Below are 21,772 nucleotides of genomic sequence, written 5' to 3' on the forward strand. Positions count from 1 at the left end.
GTGTGTTTTCTGCTCCCCTGTTCTTTTAAAAACACAAAAGAAAACCTGTCAGACTCATACTAGCCTAACATAAAGTAAAAGGACAGGGCAAAATACATAGCATTTTACCAGATCTTCAGAAACACAAACATTCAGCAGATGTAAGAAATTGCAGAAATGTTATTATACATTAAAAAGAATGTAGAAGTGCTGTGGAGCGTGCATTAGAATAAATCAGAAACAAAATAACTCTATAATCAGTATTACTAGATTGGGGAAGATGCTTATATCCTCACATTTTAAGCTGCATTGTCTATGTTGCAGAGAAGGGCTGGGGGTGGGGTGGGTGGGGGATGGGAAATGGAGGAGGTTGCGAAAAAGAGGCCAGGGACAAACAAGTGTGACATACTATGTATGTATGTCCCTCCAGATTTGCAAATTCAATATGTCTGCCCTTCATACATGCACATCTCCGGAAATGGAAACTCTGTTCTGCTGTCCATTGTAACAGATGTAATAGACAATCACACATAAATGTTTTTGTATACAGGCTAATACTGATGACCTTTAGGGCACTGAAATATGCTGATTCACCTAATGAACTAAACATTCAAAACATTTATATTTTAGTGTCATCATCTGAAGAATTCAAATTTATTCCTACAACCCAACAAGACAAATTTAAGCAGAGCAAAAGTAAGTAGCAGCACTCTTCATTAAGTTGGGGGTTAAAAAAATCTTTATGAAAAGGAACACAGAACACAGAGAAAGAGGAATGGAACAAGGTGTAACAGAACCCTTTTCGCACTGCATGGACATCACAACCATCTTTTTTCTAATACGTAATACCCTTCAGAGTCCAAAACAGAAGGTCACGCATATAGCCAGACAGTACTTGTCCTGCAAACAGGACTTCTGAGTGCAAAGCCACACTATTTCGCTGCAATGCTGCATCGCTGCCTTCTTCCTTATGCCCCAGACACAGCTGCAGCTGGCATACAGGGACATGAACTAAAGCAAAGCCAGCTGGCAGCACGGCAGACATGAAAAGATGTACAAGCAAGCAACTACTAAGTCAATGTCAGTTGTGCATTAATCCTCACGCATTGAGGCTGACAGGTATGAATTTCAGAACAGAACTTGGTACCATTACAAGGGGTGCTACAAAGCTGGAGGTTGTAAACTTAACACTATCCATTACACATGCTACCAGTTCTTCTGTACCTCATTGCAAGACAAGTGTTCAACCCTCAGCTCCAACATAACTAAACGTACCCAAGTACGTCAGATGAAGTAGTAAAAGTATTTTCCAAAATTTTTAAAACATAACTTAAGCATGAAATGGATGTTACCAGAAAGGCTTAAGACTTTAACAACTCACAGCTGCATCTTGGGTTTTTTTTAAAACTGAAAGCAGCACTTTTAACATTCATATAAAGAATGATACATTAGAAATACTGTCAGGAAAAAAGCTGAGCCTACATGTTAGTGAACAACTGGGGCTACAGTGCTGGTCAACACTCATCCTGCACAGCTAACAATCCGCTACAAATAGCAATGCAGTGGGAAAGACAGGCAAAAAATCTACCATCAAAACATTTCTATTTTATTATAAGCTCCAGTTACCAATCATTTCCACATTAGTTAGCTTATTGCTTGTATAGGACACTAGGCAGAGTTGAGAGAGAAAAGGCCACTGGTACATCAGCAATCCCTTTAAATCCCTCAAAACAGTACAGACAGAAATGTGGAATACCTTGCAGTATGAGGCAAAGAGGGGCAGAACAAAAATAAATCAGATATACTTGCAAAAATAAGTGTATGCCTACAATGATTTCAACACTGAGGAAAAAAATTAGATTTTTCATTAAAATAAGAAAGTTAAAAAACCAAAAGATACTAATACACTATAATAAAGCACTGTGGGGTTTTTTTTTTCCTGTGGTGCCTGTACATGCTGCATGTTACCTTATCTTATAAGGCTAGTAGAACTGATCAATCGTTAGAGAAACATGAAATGCATAAATTTATATAGCTGTAGTTCTTTAATCCTATACCAAGTTAATACATGAGATCATATTGCATATTTGTGTGCTTCTCCTCACCCCAAGATTTACTTTTTTTCCCTCCTTAAATAGGACTCCTAACACTTTTCATCATCACATTAAATGCACAAAAACCGCAAAAGACAACTCAGTCAGCAACCCTCATTCACTTCTTGGTAGGTCTTGCCAAGCAAAATAATCCACAGCATGAACAACCCAAAAGGGATTTCCCATAGCAAGCATTCTCTGACCACTGCTTTCCCTCTAGGTTTTGAATTTAGAATCTAAGCAGTCTCAAACATGATGCACTAACTTAGAAATAAGTGATCTAAACCAACACTGAGTGTATGAAAACACAGATCTGCACAGCAAGAAAGCCCTATGCATAAGGACTTCAACTCCTAATGAAATTATTCAAAGGACTATAAATTCAATAGGAATTCTTTAGAAATTCGGATTCTTGCAGAAGAAACAGAAGTACTCTTCTTTGGATGAGTACCTAGTGCTCATGCTAAGACTCTTGGGGGTTTCTTTCTTTCCTTTTGATAGAGTGAATTCCTCTTGCTTTCACTGGGCCTTTGTTTTGGAAAACCATCATCAAGCCATTCTGCCACACGCAGGAAGTTAACAAAATGAGAACCATGTTCACATATTTTTTTCTATACTCTTCCAGTTACAGAAAAATAACAGATTTAAAAGTTACAAAAAGCTGATTCTTTAAGCTGGGGATTTTAAATCTACGTAAGAACCACCAGAAAAGCTTTTAAACAGAAAAACCAGTATGCTTAATTAGTTATTTAATCAATGTTAACATTCTTTTATTGTTATTTTAAAAATACATAATTTGACTATTCTGTTGTCAAATCAAGAAAGAAAAACATGTCATAGCCAGACTACAGGGAACCAGCATTGAAATATACGTATTTGTCTTGTGCAGGAGCTCCTAATCAATAGTGTGTTTGAAACGTTAAAAGGAATATGGAAGAGTAGATTCAATACATATGTAGACATATTTTAACTTGGTCACGTTTCCTAGATCTGAAAGGAAGGTGAAAATTGTATTTAAAAGAAAGTTAATGAATGATTAAGCTTCTTTTCAAACACAGAAAGTATAGACACACACATATATATCGTGTGGATCTGTATATAGAAATTCTACACAAAGTCCTATTTTATTTATTTTTTTAAATATGTATCAGGCCTGTTTGAAAGCTTGGCTTATGTAGGAACTGGGGAGAAACAATGTCCTCTGGGCAGGGAGAAGGAAGGAAGGAAGGAACCACATGGCCTACTATTCTCATAATTCAGAAAAAGTCAGGAAAACATTTTTGCTTACAATACACTGTAACATATGTTATTTTTTCCTCCTTTTGAAACATTTTTGCCACCAAAAGCTTTTTCATTAAGTATTTGATACATTTCTAAAGGAACACACAGATCTTTCCTTCTTCAGCTACCCATGAATGAGAAGCATGCTCTCATGAGATCCATGCTCTTATTTAGGTTTCCAAGTGGAGAAAGAAAGAATCTCACAGGCTATTTTTTTTCTTCTGATAACTTAGACCTAGGAATAAAACACTTTCTTGTCTATTCTCCTTCTCAAAAATTCACCTCAGTAGCAAATAGAGCCACCTTCAGCTCTCAAGATTTTATGAAACCATATATAAAAATGCTTCATGAACTATTGTTTCCAAAAGGAACTTGCATGACACATTTGTTCTGGAATCTGGATAAAACACAAAAGTGGTACTCCAATATCACTGCAAGAAATTATATTCTTGAGGAAGGACAAAACATTGCATATACATATGCTAAATGACTTAGTATTGGGTTTGACACAAAATCTGTCCAGATTTGAAAGATCTCTGAACATGTCCGAGAGGATACCGAAAGATAACAAAACCATCTACTCCATCACTGGGGAGAGATAATGGTTGTAAGTTTCTGATGCAAGTTATGGGTCACAGTTTAGAAAGTGCTTAAAAATAATAAATAATAATAATGATTTCAAACTTTTGTTTCTTTCTACTATTACCTGTCCCAGTCCATGCACATTGCCCATCAGTAAGTATTATACCAAAGCCAGCGCCTAAATCTTTTTCCCACGACACTTGAAGAAAATATGTTGCTTCTGGATCAGAAACTGGATGAATTCTGTTCAAAGTCTTCTCCATTTTCCAGACACCTGTTCAGGAAGTAAGATAATCTTATTATAACCAGTGGCTTATTTTCCAGAGGTGCTTAGCAGTTTCATGTAACTAGCTGCGTAAATAAGTAAATAAGTAAGTAAATAAATAAATATATAAAAGACACAAATATAAGCATACTTAGAATTTTATTTTACCTTCCCGCACAAATTCAGTTTTTCAGAGAACCAGTGATATTTCCAAACAGAAAACTGGATTACAGTATGTAAAGTTTAAAAGAGCAGTGCCAACAATCGCATATATTTGAATAGTCCCAAATTAACAAACTGTCAGGAAGCTGGGGAACAGAAAATTACAATACACAAGCACTTCCCCGTGGCTATGTTTTTAACTTACTGGCTGGTATCACCCAACATACAGTGCATGGGTAATAATTCAAAATAATCAATGTTCATCTGGACGACTGCCATGTGAAGGCACGCTACTAAATTTCACTGCAAAGCAGAGGTTTATAATGAATGCCAGCAACTAAAGTAGTTATGTAGAAACCTGGATCTTGCAGAGAACAAAATTTATGATGCTACAGTGAATTTTTTGCTCAGTGTCGAAGGCACCTGGCAATCTGTACTTGACATAAGACCTTCTAAAGGGTCCCTGTATTTATACAGTCTAATCTGACAATAACAAATTCTTACAGTACTCAAGAACTTTAAAGCTTCATTTGGCAATTTGTTCCAAAGAAAAATGAAGAAACAGTCAATTTTGCCATTAACGTTGACATACAGCATTTTCATTGAGAATGCTTCATGCTATCCAGTACCTGAGGAGTTTGTTTTGGGGTGTTCAGTTGTTTTGCGCTTTTAATTTTAGAGTTTTTTTTAAAAGAATGATATGAATGAAAAAGGCCTACGAGTTCACATACACTAAATATAGCATGAATTAATAAAAGCAGGAAAAACCACAACTGAAGCATTTAAACTACAATGATGCTTGGGCAGATTAAGTATTAAAAGTTCAAGTTTTCTATCTAAAGTGTAGCAATAAGTAATCACGATCAGGCTTAGTTCAGACCCTCAGGGGACTGCTCTTTCTTTGCCCATAGACACTGAAAGCCAAACCTACATACAGATTTAACTACCACTGGCCTCCCCAAAAGTTGGCATTTTCAGGTTAGGAAGAACAGTTTTAACTGTAGTTGACTGCAGTTGTCTGACCTTTGCTGAACGCTGCAGCCAACAACATTTGAACATGCAAATGCATGCAGTAGTATTCAAAAGCAGCAAAATACATGAATATGACTTGTTTTTCAAGCATAAAGCTACATTAACACCTAGACAGCAGCTGCATTGTCAATAATATAAACATTCACTATAGATATCAATAAGGTTAATGAAAACAACACATTAAGTCCCTTTGGTGGGTAATTAAATCACAATATAGATCACCCTGCACTAATAAATAGCATTTCTGAACAACAAGAGCAGCATCATGGAAATATCCTGCTATTCCAGGCTGAACTTTGGCTAAAGCATGTCACTGGGCACTTCCAGCATTCCCATACATTTTTATCACCAAATACTCAAATACTTCATTTTTTAGGCTGAAAGCTTAAGTACACATAAGCACCATAACATTTCCCTGTTTAGAGAATTTTTCCAGAGAGTTTACGATTCAAAAGCTATGATAGGAGTAGAAGGAAAAAACCATGTACATACAGCTAAGCATCATAAACTACCAACACCACCAAGAAGGATGATTTTACATCTATAAACCACCACTGCATATACTACTACAGATGTGATACTCTATTACTATTCACAGAGTATGTGTCAAACTGAAGAGTTACTTAAAAGCAATATTGAAAAATAAGTCTGAGTAAAAAAAAAAGTCTTTTATTTCCTCCACCAAGCAACTGGCCACTTCTGAAAAATCTACACTACGTCTGTGCACCTATAACCAAGAACAGAAAATAAAGTATTTGGGGCATGGAGGCCTGTAGCAAGGCTTTTGCAATTAGTTATTATAGAACTAAAGCCATTTTAAAGACATGTAGTGCACTAACTGCCTGGGCATGGGTCAACAAAGAGCACAGGACAGGAAACATAGTAATGTCTGCAGTACATTCAAGGACACCAGCGTGTCTTCTTTGCCTGCCAGGTACCTTTTTGTTTGTTATGGAAAAATACAGAGTCCCTTATGAAATATTTTCATTAAAGTCCTTCTCTGAAAGTGTTTTTAAACAGACTTTATTCTTTTTCACCTAAACGTTGTAAATAGTTGCAGACAACCAAGACACACCACATACAACGTACTAAGGCACATATATAGTTCAGTAGGGACTTTTTGCTTGTCGCATTTCATTCTTACTACAAAGCAGAGCAGCACTCAGTGAATCAGAGGCTGTCTTTTCAGCGCAGATTGTTTGTAACAGAAAGCAAAGCAAGGGAGTTTTATTTTCTATTTATTACAGTGATAAAGAGAATGAAGTGTCAGTTCTCAGTCAGAAAAATTTATGTCGAGTCACACAAGAAAGGAAATTAATTTATTTAAAGATGCACTAAAAAGGTCTCTAATGCCTGAGATGAAATTCATCTGATATCATAATACTGTGTTTTGCATGCATCCATATTCACATATTTCACTCAAGTGATGTGGAACAGCTAAAAATTAAGATTCTGTTTAGACATCATTCTTAAGAGCTCAGCTGCCAGCATAACGGATGAGCCTGTTAGCAGAACTGAGAAAGATTCCATATGATGTCTACCTGTGGTAAAACACAACTTCAATAAAAGCAAACACACCGAGGAGATAAAACACAGAGGAATGTTCTGTATTCCATAATAAAATGCAAAATACACTTGTCAAGCTTTTACAGATTTTATTGTGCATCTTTGAACAAACAATTTTACAAGAGAACATAAACTGAAAATACTTTTTCTCCCAGCCTTTAAGTCCTTCATTGTGCTCACCGACCTTTTGAGAGAAGTATTAGCTACTACTACATGTTTAGAAACTGCCTTACAAAGCAGAGCTCAGCCTTGCTTGAGATCTCCGGGCACTCAATTGTTCCAACCCATCAGCAAAAGCTTAAGGATTCTTAGCTTTATATAATGGCTATTATTTAGTTCAAGAGGAACAAACCTTCTTCATGAAAATTGGTCTGACCTACACAACACATAGAAAAAATCAGTGCAAATAAAAACATTGTACCTTACTGCTTTTTTAAAACCTGTTTGGGATAAAAAAAAAAAGGAAAAAGGAAAAAATAACCAAAGCACACCCAAATAAAAAACCCACATACAAACCCCTCTTTCACAAATCTCCCAACAACACAATGCTTCCACAGAGTTTAATGTATTTGTGAGTAAACGGATAAACCACACAAAGTTAATGTGTGAATATAGGAAAAAAAAATAGCAAAGAGTTACCTAACTATTTAGCAACTAGCAATTACCACTAATAAAAGAAAAATACAGAAACTAAATCAAAGCATATTGTTTTCACTTACTCTAAGGTGAGTGTATGCAGCTCATACACTATAAAGGCAAAAACGTAATAACATACTTACACCAGTGTATTTCCAAAATATGAATTTCAGAGGGAGGAAGTTGGGACTTCCTACCTGAATACCTGAAGTTAGTTGTACATTCACAGGATTCACTAGTAACTTTGTTCAACATCTTTATACGATGTATCACTCTATACTTCAAGAACTGAACTAAACTATAATACCTTCCTTATAACTAAACTATCTCAGTTCATCTACCTCCTTACTATAGTCTCTCATCACCCTGTCAGCTTTCAACATGCCAAGCATATATGACTCTTCAAAAACCAAGTACTTGTGCATAAAAGGTGACTGTGTTCCTAACAGAGTTTCTGCCCCAGGGTTTTTGTGGTGAGGGAAATGCTGTGCACTGCCAAAAAGTCTGAGGGGCAAATGAAGAACAGATTTGCCAAAGCAGATTCTTCAGTTCCCCTTGCCCAAATTCACACTCAAACCTTGCCACCCACCTTAAAAATATTTTAGTTTGGCTACCAATGAGTGTTGTCTCCAGGCGTGCAGGAGACCAATAACACACCTCCAAGAAACTTGATTGAATCTACACTTCTTTAGTCGCTACCATGGGAGAAGATGTCACATACACGCAAATTGGACAGTTACCATAGCATCAAGGCTGCAACAAGTTAGGTTTCCCATTGTTTCTGTTCACTTCGTTACCTCCCAAACCCTAAATGTAGGTTCTAGAAGTGATACAGTTGGGTACCTATGTAATACCTAAATAATAATTTAAAAGGCCAGTTATGACAATGAATTATCCTGTTGAATAACTACCACACATGCAAAATTTCTGCCAGCAGTCCTGCATGTGCTCGTCTAAGAATCTACCTTTATACATTCAGAAAGTAGTCCCTCTAGAAATATTACCAGTAAATTTTTAAATGAACACCAAGCCTTTTCTCTGTTGTGGCTATTGTCTCCAATAATCCATTAGCACTACACCTACAACTGAAGCATTAAGCGTCACAGCTGTTTTAAGTACTCAGGGCCAGACACTCAGGCAGAATGAAATAACTGCAGATGTACAGACAAAGGGGTCTGAAAAATACATGTCAGCTTGGGACCTGACCTTCCACAGAACTGGTCACACAAGCTTGTAGAAGCTGGTACTGCTTTTTAAGGTTTTAATAACATCCCCATCTTCACCAAGTTATAATCTCCATATCAAAGACAGCCAAAAAAAAATCAAGGATGAGGGAGAGCTGAAACTTTTAAGAGTCAGTTTCACATCTTTGGGTGGAAAGGTAGGGACACAGGTAAGAACTGTATTAGTGCCTAAAATGGTTAAAACAGCCACCTGAATTTTGGTACTCTCTCTATTTAACATCCCAGTTGCTGTTGAAGCTTGTGAAAAAGAAAACATCATTGCAAAAAACCAGAATATTTTGATAGCTACACAACAACCTAAATTAATGAAATCAGACCCTTACTATTACAGTCTAAAAAGCACCTCTGAGTCAATCAGACGAAAGGAGTACCTCTGAGTGCCATTCAATACTCAGCAACACCATCTCTGCAGGCTCTTTCCATTCGCTGGCTCAACAAACTGAGAGCAGTCAGTACTTTCTTCCTCCCTTAATTATTATAAAGAAAACTGCAGAGAAACTGATTGATTAGGGCCATAAGAAAGCCAGTGTTTTTCTCCTTAAGGGCACAGGAGGTCATACCACATATTAGCACCTCTGGGTGTTAGAGCCAAGGCTTCGAAACAAGCTTGCAGGTGGGAACAGCTGAGTCCCACCCCAAATTTGTAAATCAGAGGTTTTATTGAGGCCTTCAAACAGTTGAGGATTGAGCTGTTTATCTTTAGCACTTTGTCTCTTTGTTTTTTGGCTTCTATGATCTACATTAGGCAATGTTTCTTTCTAAGGAGAAATCAGCTGTTGGCTGATGTGCAATTGACTGGAGTCTGCTCTCTGAATAAACAGTGTACACAGCTACTTCTGAATAAACAAGACACTTTTAAAGATTGGTTTACAAAGAATTTTATATGTTGTTTTGGATAGCACTAGGCATAGACCAAAAGCCAAATATTTTAGGCTGCTCCAACACAGCATCATTGATAATATTTTGAACTCCAGCACTTCATTTTTTTTTCCATGGAGACTAATGGCTTTTTTTCAAATTGCTTCAGCAGCAGGTGTTCCAAACTTCAGCAGCTATGCATGGAAGGCTACTAGCAGATCTGAAAGAGCTACTGTGTCCTTCTAATGGAGCAATTAAGTTAAGTGCTTTCTTGTTGAGAAAAATAGGGCGCTATCTACAGTGAGTTCAGAACAGAAGACAAGCACATACAGCACACTGCTATTAAAGTCTATAATGTGACCCTTTCTATCATTGGCTTGACCACAACATACACTACAAATCTCAGAAGAAAGTGAATGGCTAACCTATAATCAGAGAACAGGTACGATTCAGAAGATGCTATATGTACTGATAAGTGGATAATTGCCAATTTAAACCAGTCAAGAAAAATTCAGATTGCTTTTAAACATTAAAACTGGCTATTACCACATTTTCTAAAAGAAGGAAAAAAGATGTCTATATTTATGAACATTTCTGGAGATATATTTCATACAAATTGATATTCTCTCATGTTAATTTAAAATTCCATTAACTCCAATACTTCAAATGGAAGAGCATTAAAATACCTGACAAAAACTTCAAATACGACTCAGTTAATCTAAGAACTACTATCAACCTAATAAGGATTTCCTCTTTTTTCTTTTCATTTTGGAAGAACATGATTGGGCCAACAAACACGAAGAAAACAATACAGCATCCTTCCTATCACATCTCACCATGAGCCTCCCATCCCCTGGGCCACATTATGTTGACACTGAAGAAAAATTCAATAATAACATTCAGCTGTAACTTAAAGACACATCTGAAGACCAGAGAAGATAAAATTTTTGAAAGAGCTTTGTTTCCTGATGAAATTTAGAAGGCTAACACATTTTTGTATTACATGCAACCCAAGTTGTACCTAGTTGATCTTTTGTTTAACTTTCTTCTATATTAAAAGCACAAGGATCACAATTTTGTCAGTAATGCAACTTTGTCTTGCAGATAAAGGAAACTAATCAAAAATTGGCACTGGATATGAAGAAGTGATTGAACGACTATAACTTTGTGCAGACGGGCGAATGGCCTATTTTAAAAATTCAGTCCTGCATGACAACTTTTGATCAAGCGATTGACTTCAGGACAGCTGCAATCAGTATTTGGTCCTCATTGGACCCAACTGCAGATGCAAGACTCACATGGCTAACATTTGCACTGCTTGCTTCCCACTGTTTCGTGGTAGCCACAAAAGGATTGGAAACATGCATGTACTTTTTGTGCAACTGTCCAAAACAACCCAGCAGTCTTCAGCTTGTGAGACTCCATAGGCCAATAAAATATGCAAGATTTGCCACAAAAAGATCTGGAATCAACGATAAGGAGCAACCCTTGTCAGACTTATTTACTACAGTCACCAGCTGAAAAATGAGGAGAAACAGAAGGAAGCAGACAGTCAACAACCTTTATAGTACGAATCTTACTAACAAGCTTTGATCTTAATTGTAGCCTGGAGACAAAGCCCACCCTGGTGTCTTTCATCCTCTTGAAGTCTCAGACCTAACCCACTACCAACTCCAGGCATTCAGGCTTGCCAAGCTTACTTATAAGCATCTATATTAGGAGACCATTTAAGCTATAATAAGATTTTAAAAAAAGGCCTTCGTCTATTAGAACAAACACCCAAGTGGACAATTATAATAATATATACTAGCAAGTAAGGGAGTATCTGGATAGACTTCCAGAAGGGACAAACTTTTCTTTTTCTTCTATGAATTCTTCTTAACACTAACACAGTTCAGTGTGTGCGTGCTGTCAAATCCTCACTTTCAAAAATGCACATTAGAAAAATCCAAAGGTTTCCCTACATAAATCAGGATACACTAACAGTAAACCTGTGAAAAATAAAATTAAGACATAAAGGTGAAGTATTTCCTGATGAAAAAGTTAATTTTAGTACTGAAGTTACTAAAAAGTGTGTATAGAACTAGAGCAAGGATCAAAGACGACCACCACACAAGTGGGCAGATCTGGGATGCAAAGTCAGCAGGCATGCCCAGGAGACCCAGACTCACTTACCTTTGTTGCCTCTGGGAGATGCAAGCCCCAACATATATTTCGTAACTCTAATTTGGCAGTAGGTCAGCCTGGCTTTCCAAGGCCCTACCAAAGCCAATGGCAGCATGAAGCCACACCTACTTTGCCTTTCCTTGAAAACTGAAACCTTGGACTGTTTATTAAGAAAGATAATTCTGGAAAAAAAAATAATCAAAAAACACACCCCAACCACAATCTAAATATACATCAGTTTCCCTATAATCTCTCTGAAAAGACAGCATGAAAATAATTATTTGTTTTGCAAATAAACAAGAAAAGGAAGCAGATCTGTATAATTCTGCCAGATGCAACTTTTGAGCCTGCCATATACAATCAGTAGGAAGCAAGAATCAGGAATTCCTACTGTCTTAGTCACATTTCCAAAAGCATGTCTGCAGTTTTAAGTAACTTCACATCACCCATTTGGGTATGGGAAAGTTGAGGAAATAAAAAGAAATTTAATAAATAAATAAATAAATAAGAAAAAGCAGCATGTTTTAACCATCCTTGCCCATCCAAAAATACTCAGATACATATGTCTTTTTGATGTATATTTGGATAACATAGTAGTCTGGTCGAAGTATCATCTGTTTTCCAAAACACTGCCTTCTTTAGGATTAAGTATTATCAGGATATTCAACACAAATCTGTCCTACAGATTTCCTTTGTTTTCTATTCTTTAGTCCCCATATAGACCTATTATAATCCCACTCAATCTGACAAGTTTCTGTGAATGTTTGACTTAACATCACTTAGCAAAGGATTCTATGGAAGTCTGCCCCTTTTTTTTTTATTAATAGTAATTTGAAATAAAGTGAAATAAATTCAGTACTATTGAATCCACAATAGCTCCATAGGCAAGAGAAACAAATCTGAAACAAGGACAAATGAAACAAAGAAATCAGTGTCAGCCAGATAAGGATGGATGTAATTCTATACATAAGATTTCTGAACAGCTTTCAAAAATTGAGCCCAGTAACCTAGGAAAACAAATTTCACCAACTGTAGCCACCAGTGGGACAAGAATAGGTATAAATATGAAGGCTTATATATCCTCCTCTCCTCCCACCTCTATACCCAAGTCTTTTCAAAAAGATGGATTATTTTAATTTCACATCCCTGTCACATTAATAATAAAAAATAGGCCTAGACTCAAACTGCTTTATCTTGCTAAACAGTTTCCTAAGGCATTTTCTTTGAAGAAAATTCCTGCACTACCCCTTCTTCACTTAACAAAAGTTTTATTATGTTTTTCTTTCCATTTGCTATTTGCAACATTGATCTCCCTGCAAACAAAGAGCTCATACTAATTTATACATAATTGATTTTGTTTCATCTGGCCTCCACAGAAAAATACGTCACAAGACATTTTCAATGAACTGCGATATTCACTTTCAATGCACTTAAATTTTAATTGTGAAGCTCTTTATTCAGCCAAGTTTATCACTTTGTATTGAAAATTAATTACTTTTCTGATGGATTAGCCTGAGCAGAGTCTGAAGATATGGCAGACATGCATCCGTATCCATCTGTACTGAACACAGATTTCAACTGTTTCAACCACAGATGGGCACAGGTTCAGCTTTGGTTGTTTAATTTGCCTTGAATGCCGAGCCGCAATCTTCAATGTAACATGACAGGCAGACATACATAGGATTATATGATGCTGGTGCCCTATGGTGCAGCACTGTCAAAAGAGGCAAGAAACCCGCAGGAAAGCAAGGCACCAGTTTAGCTTAGGCTTTGTGACCATGCACATTGGACAAGCCAAAAAAAAGGAGTGAAGCACCAGTACATATCCAAGAATGACTGACATGCCAGTAGTACAGCAAGGAGGGTGGTCAGTACACAAGTCCCACAGCCTCACCAAGCTCTGAGCAAACAAGCAACACAAGCAACTTTGTTTTAAAAAAATAGATAAAATAAATAAGGACAGAGTTCCACTAAAGAGCAAATTCATTTGCCACTGATTCTACACCCTAAGCAACCACGTATCTATCAGCTTGTGTTCAATCAGCACTATGTCTACAAACCACGATTAGAAAGAGCTTCACAAGGGTCACTTGTACTTTTTACATTTTAAGTTCTATACGTAAAAATACAAAACTTTTCAAGACATATCAGCATACTGCTTTTCGAAGTAGTTTTCCTGACTCCTTCCTGTGGTGGTTATTTTTCCCTAGTATGGGCTAGGCAAAAAAAAGATCAGCAAAACCTACTCTCAAAAATTAAACCCTTGCCCAAGACACTTGATGCCAAGCAGGGGGTCTACTTAAGGAAGCCAGCTTTTCAATATTAGTTTTCCCTCACAACTACTAAAGAATGCTAGCTTGCACCAGAGTGAAAAGAAATTTGCAGACTAATATGAGGACACAGCAGGGGCACACCAGTGGAAAAATGCCACTGGGACTTGAACTGAGAGGGTAATTAGGTACTAATTAGGAAAATACAGCACAGAAGTGCTTTGATACTTCATGAGTTAGATACAATCTTGAGATCTTAAAGTATACATTACTACAAAGCAAATATGTGGAGCATCACTGTAGAGGTCTCAGAAGTGTTGCTCTAAGACTGTAAGTCACTGCTTTCCCAGGTAAGTTAAATCAGATCTTATGGAACAATGAAATAAAAAAATACCGGGGGTAGGCCAGAAATTGAACTAGAACAAAAGGAGAAAAGATTTTTAAAACAAGACTCAGTTAAGCTTAGGCTTCAATGCATATTGGGTTGCACTTCATGTTGCTGGGCTTTCTGGTTCCCAACTGCAGAAGCTTAACAGAACCGCTACTGCACATCACTATCTGAAATGAAACAGTGAATAAATATGACAGCTCTGACCTAATGCAGGTACATGAGCATAAAAACCCCCCACTTTGTGCAGAAGTCGATTCTCTAAAGTTCCAACAAACCATTTCAGTACAGTACAGTTTTATATACAATACCCACACTGCATTTTCCACCCTTCCAATATTACAGGTACATTCATTCGTTTTGCATCAACTACCAAAATCACAACACAAACCTTGAATTACCAGACAAAAAAATTCCATACGAAAAAATTAACATACAAAAAAAAATGCCTCTTCTATATCATTACTTCAAAAAAAGAGGGAAAAAGAAGTCTATTTTTAGGATGGTTGAGGTTAATAAAACAAATCCCTGGAACAGACAAGATTAAAGAAAGATTATAAAATATAAAGCGCAGTTTTCATCGCTATACTTTCCTGACAAAGGCAGAGGGAAAAAAACCCCTTCTCTCTAATATTGCCTTCAGAAGATTATGAAACTTAAGTCAAGTAGGTTTATTACCAAGACACACACATAAGAATGCTTCAGCTGGGTCCTTGCCTCTTACCTCAAAAAATAATTATCCTCTACGACAGCAATACCTAGCTTTCAGTGAAATTAACATTTCTGCCCAATCTCCATTATGCCTATGGCCACTGTGTGTTGTACTCTGTAAATTAATGTTAAATTTCACAGCTGGAGAAATTTAATATATGCTCACACAATACACTTTGCTGTCTCCAACGGCTGTCTAAGCTTCCCCCATTGGCTCAGTCAACACAAATCTCTCCTCAGGTTTTTGTGAAGTTTCCACCATAAGCTTGACACAGCTGACAGCATTTGGAAAGCCCCATGCTCCCTCTTTCCTGTCCAGCTACTGTGCTGAAAAGGGTGGCCTCTAAGATCCTTTTGTAGACCTGTAAACAAACAATCCCTTTCATAATCATTTGAATCATTTTTTAAAAACAAATGCAGCCTGTGATAGGATATATAGCCTCACTCTTCCTCTAATTGCATTAATTTTTCCATCCCAAGATAGGAAGCGATTTGGCTGACGTCTAGATCAAGAACACAAAAGTTCTCAGTCTCTGCACTCTTGAAATCACACAAGATTGGTCTCTCTGTTTTACTAGTTATTTTACAAATCCCTGCTCTATCTGTCTGCTCTGCTGGAGGACACCCCTTCCCTCCAAACTCACCTAGATGTTTGCAAAGCAGATGTAGAAATATTCCAGTAATTTTCCAAACTTTGGAAATTTGGACTATCTAGTCAAGTAATTTTTTGTGAAATTACTAGTATGCCTCAGAAGACAGAGGCCATTCAACTTGGCACTTTTCCTGCAAGATACATTCTTCACATTGACCAGATTACTGTCAGTTTAGCAAACAGTAATTTGTTTCGTAATTCTCTTCCAAATTTCACCTTCATTTGTGTCAACATGGTACCATACATAATCTAGTAAGTCTTTTATATCTTGACATATCTTGGACAGCTGTCATTAATAATATATTATCTGATACTAAGTTCCACTAATAATCTACAAATTCACAGGAGCCTTTTGCCACCTTTCCTTTTTTTCATCTCACGTAATAAAATCCATAAAGACATCCCAATTAATCCAGGAAAGGTTCACAGCTCAAGTCGGCACAGGGACCAGGGATGGAACTAGAGCAAACCCATTTTTTGATACAAAAATTTTCATTTCATGATATTTTAAAATAGCTTTCTAACTTGGATTCTTTGTTACTTGATGTTATGATGTTAGTCAAAATCATAACTTAAATGTGTATGCATTATGTCACATTCCCCACAATAACAGCAAGCACTACAGACTTTTTGCCAAATGTAACAGTGAAGAAATCACAGCTGCATCCTATTAACCTTGAAGACATAAATAACGGTTTGAGATGTTGCAAATCAACCCTAAACTGCTGGTGATTCCACCTACTCTTCAAGGATGCGTGGTGCTTTTTCATTTGGGGCTCCTGAGCTGTAACACAAACACTTAAAAATATTCTCCACCTGCTGCTAAACCCTAGGTGACAAGTAGTAAGGATTAAAATTTCTCATCTTCAAGTGGCACTGAAAGATAACAAGGACATCAGAAATAGGCATTGAGACAAAACAAGTGACCCTGTAAGGCTCATTGCACATACGTAAGCACATAACATGTAACATAGTGAAGCCACGATGCAGTATAGTAAACCATTTTAAATGTTCTCATCTGTTCTGAAATGGAAGTCTATTGGTTGAAACAGACCACCAAAAGCCATCCAGCATTCTTGCAAACTTGCTGGCAAGACAAGGCACCAGCAGCGGTGACACTGGAATTGTGTATGTCAGGTCATCTGCGTCATGCACAGCATACTTCTACTGCAAGCTGTGACACTGGGGTTATTTTGTGAGAAAAGGATGGGATGCCTTGCTAAGTTATTCAGCAACCCTGGCATCAGCCTCTTAGTTGTATATTGCTTTATCTTTTCTTTTTGTGTTGTTCTAAAATAATTTTTAAAAAGCTTTTTTTTTTTTATGGAAAAGCTTTCTTTTATGAGTGGGATGTATTGACTTGGATGTACTTGTTTTAGTCCAGGTAAATGCTTGAAATCAACGGGATTTAAGTGCTGAGGCAATTTTGAAAACCCTTTATGCATCTTGGTATACCATAACAGTGTATGTATAAGCCTTGCTAGGTTTAGTTCTTAAGTACTTCAGCAACGGATACACTGGAATCATCATCTTGAAGATCCAAGATGCTGCTATTCTGTTTATTTTCACTAGCAATGTCAAAGGAACTCCTGATGTGCCTGTAACGCCATTGCTTCACATAGCACACCATTCTAAACACTCTACATAACTGCAGTCAAAAATGTTGAGCATATAAACTAACAGGCAAGTGTCTTCCCTCCACAATCTTCACAATGTAGCCACTATCATGTCATCCAACAAATAAAGGCATCCCAGACTATAAACTCAGTATTTGTGGACCCCACGTCAAGTATAGCATAATAGCTGGCATATTCATTCCTCACACTCTGTCCAGACTCTAAATCAACTCCTATAAAACAGTAGCCTACACAACTCACAGAACTTTATCATACTGACAGAGGACAGCAATTCACATGAAACCTGCCACAAAAAGCAGAAATTTTAAGGTGTAGGAATTACCATCATTATGTGAACATCCCTTATCATACATCACATGACATTTCTTTAAAATGTTACAATACTAGGTTAAAGCACTCCTCTCAAGCACCTCTGATGTGAAGACTGAGGATTCATTCTGGCTAAGAATAGCTGCAACCTCCAACATCTTGCAGCTCTTGTGGTTCATCCTACTATAGTGAATACAGGGTGCACTTTTGCTAGGTGACAGAGGGAGTTAGGAAACAGAAAGAAACAGAAGCCACACCTAAATGTAGATACCTTTTTTGTAAAATGATATTAACAAACAAAATGCCATGTTCTACTACCACTGCCAGCATATAGAACACTACCTACTCTCTACACGCTTGCCTGAATAATGCATATCCTGTATGTTCTGCTGCCTCCTTATTCCAGTGGGAGAGCTAAACTAATTTGTAGCTGTAGCAACTATGCAAATAAGTTTTTATGCATTCATGCTTGTACTTGAAGATACTAGGAACAACAGAAGTGGATGCAACATTAAAGTCAAAAAAGGGCATTACCAGCTTTTATACAAATGTACCTGCCATGTCAGTCACCCACCTGTGATATTTGTAAATTATCTTCTCCAATCCTCCTACTTCTTATGAAAGCTATGAGACAGAAGTTATGTAGATAGCCTCCCTCATGCAATGGACATTGTTTTGTTTCCTGCATTTGAAAACAATCTAGAAGCTTAATCTCTGAAGTCACCTTTTTTTAACCTTTCATTATAGAAATTCCTAAGTATGCTCTATTACATAAACACTCAACTGAACAGTATGCAATCTCTTCACTGGCAAATCACACTACAAAAATGTTTCTTACTACATATGTGCTACAAAGCCCAGACAATATCATTAAACCTTCTTTAACAAAACAAACACAGAAAACCAGTATTTATCATACTCTTTTACCTACCTATTTGAATATTGCTACATAGAGCAATATAATTTATACATTATATATATATTATATAAACTTCTGATTTAAGATTTCAACAGACAAGAAGGCATACCCAGCCAATTCCTATAGACATTACCCAACTGAGATATCTCAGTCACTTGTAGCTGGTTTTCCATGACAATATATTAATTAGGAGGAAAAAAATACCCGGGAAACTGGAGTACCACTACCTGAAACCTGATATTGCAATCAATACATATGTGTATCACAGCTGCATCCCTAAAAAACACTGTCATGCTAGCTACACTCTCTTTTAAATGATGCCACTAAGGCTCCTGCAAGATCATTAATGATCTAATGGCGTTTTTCACACAAAAGTGACACACACAGCTGAAAACATTTTAATACAACATGTAAATTCTTCTTCAAAGGGTTGAGACCATTGGAAACGTCACTTGAAAACTAAAGTGCTAAGGTAAACAAAAAACATTTTTGCAAAAATCTGCAATGGATTTCATATGTGAACTTACCAGAAGCCATCAAAGTAAATAATAGTATGTAAAAACTATCATATAGGCCATGTTTGCAAACAAGACTACTGAACTAGAGAAGGCTAGCTGATCACCTGGAAGCAGGCTTGACTACAGTGTGACTGAGAACTGACAGCTGCACTCTCTTCTGCAGTTACAGAAATAATTTTTCAATTTCAGTCACTAACCCACATTGAAAAACCAAAAGTGAAACCAAAAAGGAAAAACGAGACACATCAGCAAGTTCAGAAGTATTACTGCCTCTAAATTCTAGGTTCATGGTAAGCATTAGAGGTTGAACTGTATGTTGATTATAGGTGTAATTTCTCTCACTTTAGAAATCTACCTTAATGGGACATCAATATCAGACACTTTGACAACAGGTTGTATGAGGCAAGTCATCTGTTTTTAGAACTGTCTTTCTGCATTCTAATTGAATTCCAACTTTCATCCAAAACCTCAACATGTGAATAAAAGAAATTGATCCAGTGAATGTAATGCACTAACAAAATAGGAGTATGAAGTATGAACATGTTAGGACAAAGTGACCACGCGTCTTGATGATTACCTATTACATCAATGGATAAATTTACAAATTAATGGAACCCTTCATAGCTACTAGACTTACACAACCTCAAGAAAAATAAGAACAAATCTAAAATCCGTATATCTGAAAACCACAGGACCAAAAAAAATAGTTATACAAGGAAACCCATCTTAAATTCTACAGAGAACTCAAAATTGTAGTTACCAAAGTTGCTGCTACAATGAAGTTGCTCTTCAGAAAATACTAACAGCATTAGAAGTGGATTGTGTATGTTTCCTTTTTTACTTGCTGTAGTAGAATACTGCCTTGACTCCACTATACACATTTTATACACACTCCCATTACCCTGCAGCCTCCTACAGCAGCTTCTGGAAATATGTCAAATGTTATCCCTGCTTGTTCTGTTAAGATGAAAAATTTGTTTCCTCTTACCAAAGGAAAAAGTAAAACCTGTCCCACGCTCAACAGACAAGCAAACACAGTTTGTCCCCCATACTGAAAGATACCGAGTGCCAGAGACATCAAGCCAAAGGCATAATCTTTGAAAGGGTTAATGCTTTTCAAGTTCTGTAAGATACAGTGTACTTCTAACAGGAGGAACAGATTGTTCATGGAACTTTAGAGGTTTGTCATGATGGCAACAACTAGGCATCTTACTCTAAGTACAATATTATTACAATGAAGTTCTTTGACAGAACTGGTCAGAAAGCATGTAGTCTTCACTTTACTGAAGTCTCTCACAGGATCAAAGTTAATTCCTAAAAAAAAAAAATAATAATCCCCTGGTTTAAAAAACAAATTCCATGTATTTTTCATGGCAAGCCAAAATGAAGGCCCATCCCTTTAATATGGCTCAATGGTAGACCAGGCACTGTCAAAAGCAGCTGCAAAATGCAAGAGTCATTGAAGACTTCAGTGAACAGGGTTCCCTTATAAGCAAGTATTTAGAGGTCAGACATTTAGACCATCTAGGATTTTTAGTAATTCTGTGACTGAAGTCACAGAAAAATACACTGCGGTCTCAACAAGGAGATATACTACCTTTACCCAAGAGTTTTCAACTTGACCTAATGCAACTAACCTAGTACAATCACGGAAGAGGGAAGAGGAACACCCCCTACGGTGCTGGAGCACGGGGCAAGCGCAAGAAGAGGAGACCAGACTGGGGCAAAGACCGGGCTCTGCTCGGCCCACCCCCTCTCCTCAACTCCCTCCCCGAGGGAAGCCAGTCAGAATTTTCCCTAAGGAGGAACAGGACCTTCACGTCACATCACAAAGCACCTTACTAAAACACAGCCTCAGTAAAGCATTCTTGATGCGCTGTTACGTTTCACCGGCAAGCGGCTCGACCCCCGCCGCCGCCCGCGGGGAGCGGAGGCCGCGCTCCCCCCGCCGTGCCCGGCGGCACCGCCCGCCCCTCGGACCCCCGCCCCGCCCCTGCCCCCGGGCAAACAGCGGCCCGGACTGGGCGGCAGGGCGGGGACGCCCGCTGGAAACCGTCAGCACAAATTAAAAGAAAAAAAACCGCACCAAAAAAACCACCAAACAAAAAAAGCCCCAAACACCAAAACCATCACTTTTGGCGAACGGGCGAGCGTCGAGCGGCCACGCTGCCCTGGGCCCGACACCAGCGGCACCACTGCCGTTCCACGCCTGGGGAACGGGGCCGGGCCCCACCGTTAGCAGGCCAGCTAAGGGGACAGGCCCGCTTGTCCCGGCTCCGGGGCACCGGTGGGAGGTGACGGTCCTGCTCGCCCGGGGCCCACCGGCGGCTACCCCCCCACCCCCCCACAACGCCGAGGGGAGGCGGGGCGCCCCGGCCTACCTCCTCCTCCCGCACCGCCGCCTGCCGCTTCCGCCCGCCCGAAAAGGCCGCGCTCCTGGCAGCGACGTGGAAGCCAATGAAATTTACCCTCTCCCTCTCGTCCCGCCTCCTTTCGGCCATTGC

At 38.1% G+C, this 21,772-nt stretch overlaps 1 protein-coding gene across 2 annotated transcripts in view; it reads right to left on the bottom strand.

The window, feature by feature from the left end:
• The window catches only part of XRCC4 (X-ray repair cross complementing 4), a 195,200-nt gene that overhangs the window by 160,805 nt on the left and 12,623 nt on the right, over positions 1–21,772 (bottom strand). Inside the window, exons 1-2 of one of the 2 annotated variants that reach the window (XM_080372567.1) lie at positions 21,650–21,739; positions 4,060–4,209 (exon numbers count right to left, since the gene is read on the bottom strand). In XM_080372567.1, the coding sequence (XP_080228693.1) occupies positions 4,060–4,198 (139 nt within the window). In that variant the 5' untranslated portion in view covers positions 4,199–4,209; positions 21,650–21,739. Of the gene's footprint in view, positions 1–4,059; positions 4,210–21,649; positions 21,740–21,772 lie in introns of those variants that run through there. The other variant, XM_080372566.1, reaches the window with a different exon arrangement.

The sequence above is a fragment of the Falco punctatus genome (genome assembly GCF_963210335.1).
Source record: "Falco punctatus genome assembly, chromosome: Z".
Lineage (NCBI taxonomy): Eukaryota > Metazoa > Chordata > Aves > Falconiformes > Falconidae > Falco > Falco punctatus.